This window comes from Lampris incognitus, chromosome 8 (genome assembly GCF_029633865.1).
Source record: "Lampris incognitus isolate fLamInc1 chromosome 8, fLamInc1.hap2, whole genome shotgun sequence".
In the NCBI taxonomy this organism is placed as follows: Eukaryota; Metazoa; Chordata; class Actinopteri; order Lampriformes; family Lampridae; genus Lampris; species Lampris incognitus.
In genome coordinates this window covers 10,143,340-10,149,339 of record NC_079218.1, presented here as the reverse complement: position 1 = coordinate 10,149,339, position 6,000 = coordinate 10,143,340, and the positions used below count along the sequence as shown (strand labels likewise).

Sequence of the window (6,000 nt, the reverse complement as noted above, 5' to 3'; positions counted from 1 at the left end):
GGATCAGCCCCAGGGGCAACTTGTAGAGCACACCTGCTAACGAGAGCACGGGCCGCAGCTGTACACACAGTGAGGGATGGGTAGTCCTGTTTGACCTGACGGTCTGGAGAGGCTCTAAAATCCAGTGCGATGGTCTGAACCCAGCACATTTTATTATTTATAACCTCTTTATATACTGTCATGCTGCCCGCCTTGCACCCAGCACCTCCTGGGATGGGCTCCAGCCCCATGCAGTGCTGGATTGGATTCAGTGCAAACCGGACAAATAAATGAGTGAATGAATGTTCAGATCTGAATTAAGAACATTGTGTGATTAGTTCGGAAAGTAATTTGCATAAAGTACAGTCATGTGTGAGTGGCTGTCAATAGCTATGACATTTGTAAAGCCGTTTTCACATCCTAGTACTGCTGGTCCAGTGCAGGTCTGATAAATGGCGTTGAGGTCATGGTTCATGCATTTCAGCCTCCGTGACATCCTTCATTGTCGGATTTGACGGGGTAGCATGCTGGTGGCCAGGACAATAACTAACAACAGACATTATCCATTATCTAAGCCCTTTATCCCAATTGGGGTTGTGGGATGCTGGAGCCTATCCCAGCAGTCATTGGGCGGCAGGCGGGGAGACACCCTGGACAGGCTGCCAGTCCATCACAAGGCCCACACATTCACACCTAGGGACGATTTAGTATGGCCGATTCACCTGACCTACATGTCTTTGTACTGTGGGAGGAAACCGCAACCCCCGGAGGAAACCCCCACAGACACAGGGAGAACATGCAAACTCCACACAGAGGACGACCCGGGACGAACCCCCAAGATTGGACTACCCCAGGGTTCGAACCCAGGACCTTCTTGCTGTGAGGCGACTGCACTAACCACTGCGCCACCATGCCACCTTCTTCCAGATAGGAAAATGGGGGGGGGGTAAAAAATAAATAAAATAAATAATAATAATAAAAATCAACAATAATAAATTAAATACACAATGAATTAATAATAATAAATGAAATAATCTACTCCTACTACAAAATGAACTATAAAATAATTTAAAAAATTCCATTTGCCTTTCTTCCAGATAGAAAAATGGAAAAAATGTGTGTAGTAACCTATCTTACTAGCAGAGCCCTTCACATGCAGCGTTCTCTATGAACTAAACAAATTGTGTTGACTATGTTTTACTGCTTTTCCTGCTAAAACGTCACCTTTTTGCATCCTCGGGTCCCTCGAATGTGCAGCAGTGTTATGTATTTTTACTGCATTTGAGATAAACATTATTTTGATATTAATTCATATACCATGTGGCTTGTTGAGATGTATGTTGTCCACATGTGAGGTAAACTGCTGTTGTGTGGAGTCGATTCAAGGCAGTTGTGTTATCGGCTGTGTGAGGCGTGAGAGAGGAGGCATGTTGGGAGAGCGGCGTTAACCCTCGTGAAGCCACCAGATCTGTCCATGGATTCCCCCTCGTGGGCTCGTGTTCCTTCTTCTGTCCTACACAGGAGAGGAACAGTTGTTGCAGCCGCTGGTAGTCTCCAACCCTTTCTGGATATACATATTTACATGCTCATACATGCTCATACATGCAAAAACACAGACACACACACATACCATGTCACCCTATACTTGTGGCGACCTCTCTTTAACTACATTCATTCCCTAGCCCTTAACTTTAACCATCATAATTACATGCCTAACCCTAACCCTTACCCTAACTTTAACCTAATCCTAATTCTAACCTTAACCCTAAACCCAAGTCCTAACCCTAAAATAGACCCTCTTCCTCATAGGGACCCATAAAATGTCCCCACAAGGTAGGTGGTTTCAGGTTTTTCTATCCTAATGGGGACCAAATGTCCCCATTAGGATAGAAAAACCTGGTACACACACACTCGTACACCCATTCACCTACATACCGCATGTTTTACTACACCAGAGACGGCTTGGAAGCACTTTTTGATCTCAGGTGTATTCATTCTTCCTTTGTTATATTCTGTAACATCTCTTGAAAGGGGGAAGCCTATCACAAAACACCTCTCATCCTTTTTTCCCTTCCTCTCAACCTGTCTTTGTCAAACATCCCCGGGGGGGCGGTAAACATTCTGTTGCCTCCTCTCTTCACTTATCGCATGTCTTTCTCTGCCCCGTGATGAACATTCATCATCATTTGGTAATGCCGCTCCACTTCCTGCTGCTGGACCGCTCTGGGTGCTCATGACTTAAACACTGGCACCCGCTGAGTTTCTCTAAACACCCAGCAGCTGGAAAACTGCAGTCTAATACCAGCTGCAATACGACGATGTTCAGCGAAAGATGGAATAAAGAAATAATGGCCCCAGCGAGCTTGAGATAAAAACCATATAAACTGGCTAGAGTACAGAAACTGGTATGCAGAACACATACGCAGCTAGCACGCGGCAAATATGCATTGAATGGTTCTATGACTTGATATGGTCCGCTAGTAAATTAAAGGTGCGTTCATCCAAGTAAATAATAATACAAGTTTCACCAAAACACGAAAAGACCACAGCCCAGCCGCAGCCTTGAAGACTGATATAAAATGTTTTGGGCCACTAAAATAAGTTATTTTGAATAAAAAAACACCAAAGACAAAATCGTTGGCCGTCCAGGTAGCACAGCAGTCTATTCCGTTGCCTACCAACACGGATCGCCGGTTCGAATCCCTGTGTTTCCTCCGGCTTGGTCGGAGGAAACAGACACAATTGGCCGTGTGTGCGGGTGGGAAGCCGGATGTGGGTATGTGTCCTGGTCGCTGCGCTCACTAGCGCCTCCTCTGGTCGGTTGGGGCGCCTGTTCGGGGGGGGAGGAGAAACTGCGGGGAATAGCATGATCCTCCCACGCGCTACGCCCCCCTGGTGAAACTCCTCACTGTCAGGTGAAAAGATGCGGCTGGTGACTCCACATGTATGGGAGGAGGCATGTGGTAGTCTGCAGCCCTCCCCGAATCGGCAGAGGGGGTGGAGCAGTGACCGTAATGACTCGGAAGGGTGGGGTAATTGGCTGGGAAACAATGGGGGGGGGATCCACAAAAAAAAAAGACGAAATTATGTAATTTTTATTTTTTGTTTTATGAAATCAGTGTAATAATCCATTTTGAGCGGGCCTTGGTTTTGGCGGCCCATCTCACATTGAGTCCTCTTGAGCCATTTCGATGAAAAAAAAAAGTCCTGAAAGTGGAAAAGTGAGAAAACTGAGACTGAACATGGACTTTCTTGTTGTACTACCTGTTGTCTTACATGCCTTTTTGCTTTCTTTTTGCTATTTCAGGTTGGCGTGACCTGTCAGTATTGGTCAGAGGACCCATTCGAGTGTGGACGCTTCCAAATCAACACGAGATCCGGATTACATGAGATGACATATCAGTCTGTTACTCGTCAGGTGAAACACCATCATCACAGAGGTCCTACAATTGAGTGGCAGGTAGAGAAGAAGCAGGAAAAGAGCACTAGACAGCCGTAACCTCATAAATGGCCTCACGGTTCCGCAGAAAGTATTAAGAGTGCCAGAGGACTCTTTCCAACATGAGTATCCCAACTAGCTTCCAGGAACTGGGGGCTAACGTTACCGGGGGCGAGATGATGAAGAACCAAACTCCGATCCATTTCGTCGCACCTGGCGATGATAATGCCAATCAGCTCGCACCTGCAGCTGATGAGGGAGAAGGGCGACTGCTGGTGGGGGACGCTGGGTACAGCAACACTTCTCGATCACCGTTGGTGTCTCAGAGCATTACCGAGCATAAGATACTGATTTGGGGCTCCGAACGGGAATGTGCTGATCCGGAGCTCCGGGAGTTCGAGCTGATGGAGTGCCAGGAGACACAACCCTTCCTGAGAGAAATGGGCCCAGAACAGGGGGAGGAAGAGGAGGAGGATGATGATGATGATGGAGGGAGTGTGAGAGATGGAAAGGATGAGGGTCCCATGTCTATATCCTCCAGCTCAACTGCCAGCTCTGTGTCTGTCAGCATGAGGAGAAACGACAATGACAGCAACAAAGTAGAAAGTGGGATGCAAAGGGGCAAAGAAATGCAGAGAAGGATCGGCTGTCACAGCTCTGAAGACCTGGACACATGTACAGCAAGTCCAGGAGGAAGGAGTGACACCCGGTCAGGCAGAGGAAAGGACAGGGAGAGACCGAAGGGAGGTCTGAAGGAGTCAAAGTCTGAAACAAATGTATTTGTCTCCAGTCTGTCAGCCATTTCCCTGAGTGGAAGCCTGGCCAGCGCTTTGGACAGTAGTGGAGAGGCCCAGACCCTCTTCTCTCCCCCCAGTCTCAAGACCACCACTTACCCAAACTCTAACACCACTACCTCAGCCCAGGCCATGAGAAGGGCACCGCCCGTCAGCCAGAACACTGCACCTTTGCATCCTCAGGAGCATCAACACTTCTGCAACCAGGGTCAGAGACAGGAAGATGGAGGCCATCATAGAAACGGGGTGTCCTCCTCCGAAGGTGGTCTGGGCCAAAGGAGAAAGGGGGGATTTGAAGAGAGGGTACTGCCACCTCGACTGCAACAATTAGTCAGACCCCTCTGCCAGACTGAGACAGGGAGAGGGAGGGGTTTAGAAGAGCCGGTGACCCAAGCTCAACAGATGGAGACCGGACACCTACCCTCTGCCTCCTCCTCCCCCTCTCTGGATCCTCAGAGTTTTGGGACTAACAGAAGGTATACAAGATCGTCCCTACGCGAGCCCTCCGACGTCTCCCACCTATACAGCATCTCTGGAGTCTCCCAGATCAGACAGGTCAGCCTGGCAGCGCAGAAAGAAACTCGACCGCCAGATAAGCAGCCAGCAGCTGCACAACGTAATTCCAGCCCATCCAGTCCTTCCGATTTAGAGAGGAGACCCCAGAGCCAGGTCACGTACCGCAGGAACTGCTCCAGTCCCAACAGGACCGGGATGGGGTCCAGGGCTTCTTCCCCTCCCCATTCTCCTCTCAGAACACCTCAGGGCTCCCCACGCAGACAGCCCCCTGTGTACCTCACTTCCAGGAATGTCGGCGGGCTGATGAGACATCCTGTGCCTGGATGCAGTCCTGCCGTAGACACATCCTTTCAGGGCTACAACAGCGGCCTGAGACAACCAGTGAAAAACAACATAAGCACAACTGGAATCCCCAAAGCGCCTCTTAACAACCAGCAAAGCCCACTCAATTCTAACCTTAGCTCCAGCCCCAAAGAGAGGTCACCTTCTCCCAAATGCATGGCAAAGCCTAAAGGAGTGCGTCCCAAAATCATCACCTACGTGAGGAAAAATCCTCAAGTCAGGCTCCAAGCTGCAGATGGGCCATATCAGGTGTCCTCTCTGCCATCCAGGCTTTCAGCGTATGCACACAACCAAACAAATTCACCCGGCTCCCTCAGAGATGGACCTAAAGACCCCTCCAGACCTGGGGTGGAGCCCAGAGGAGCCACCGACATGCTTTACGGGAAATACCGCCAGGAGGCACAGACGAGTATATTCCCGCCAGGAATGCTGACCAGGAGTGTTAGGCCTCCCGGACAGACACACACCCTTCCGCCGGCATACACACACACTCCTCTGCACACACACTCACACAGCCACACAGCACCCCCGAAACTGGGCAGCAAGGCAGACAACTTCTACGGAACACTTAATGATAAGTACATGCAATCAGAGGTTAGTATAATGTATGACACTATCTTCATTACTTCATTACAAACTACTGTGACTACTACTATTTATGATAAAGATGATTAAAAATAGGATGTTTAGATTATATGCTTCAACTTTGCAGAGAGGTAACTTGCTTTCTAGTTGCTTCTGAACCCCGAGTTTGTCCAACCTTGGGGGTCATCCCAGGTCGTCCTCTGTGTGGAGTTTGCATGTTCTCCCCGTGTCTGCGTGGGTTTCCTCCGGGTGCTCCGGTTTCCTCCCACAGTCCAAAGACATGTAGGTCAGGTGAACCGGCCATGCTGAATTGTCCCTAAGTGTGAATGTGTGTGTGTGTGTGTG

General features: G+C 49.2%; 1 protein-coding gene across 1 annotated transcript in view; it reads left to right on the top strand.

Moving 5' to 3' along the window:
* Positions 1 to 3,540: 3,540 nt before the first annotated feature.
* The window catches only part of mtus2a (microtubule associated tumor suppressor candidate 2a), an 80,942-nt gene continuing 78,482 nt past the window's right edge, over positions 3,541 to 6,000 (top strand). The window contains exon 1 of the mRNA XM_056285225.1: positions 3,541 to 5,664. Within this exon, the coding sequence (XP_056141200.1) occupies positions 3,541 to 5,664 (2,124 nt within the window). The remainder of the gene's footprint in view (positions 5,665 to 6,000) is intronic.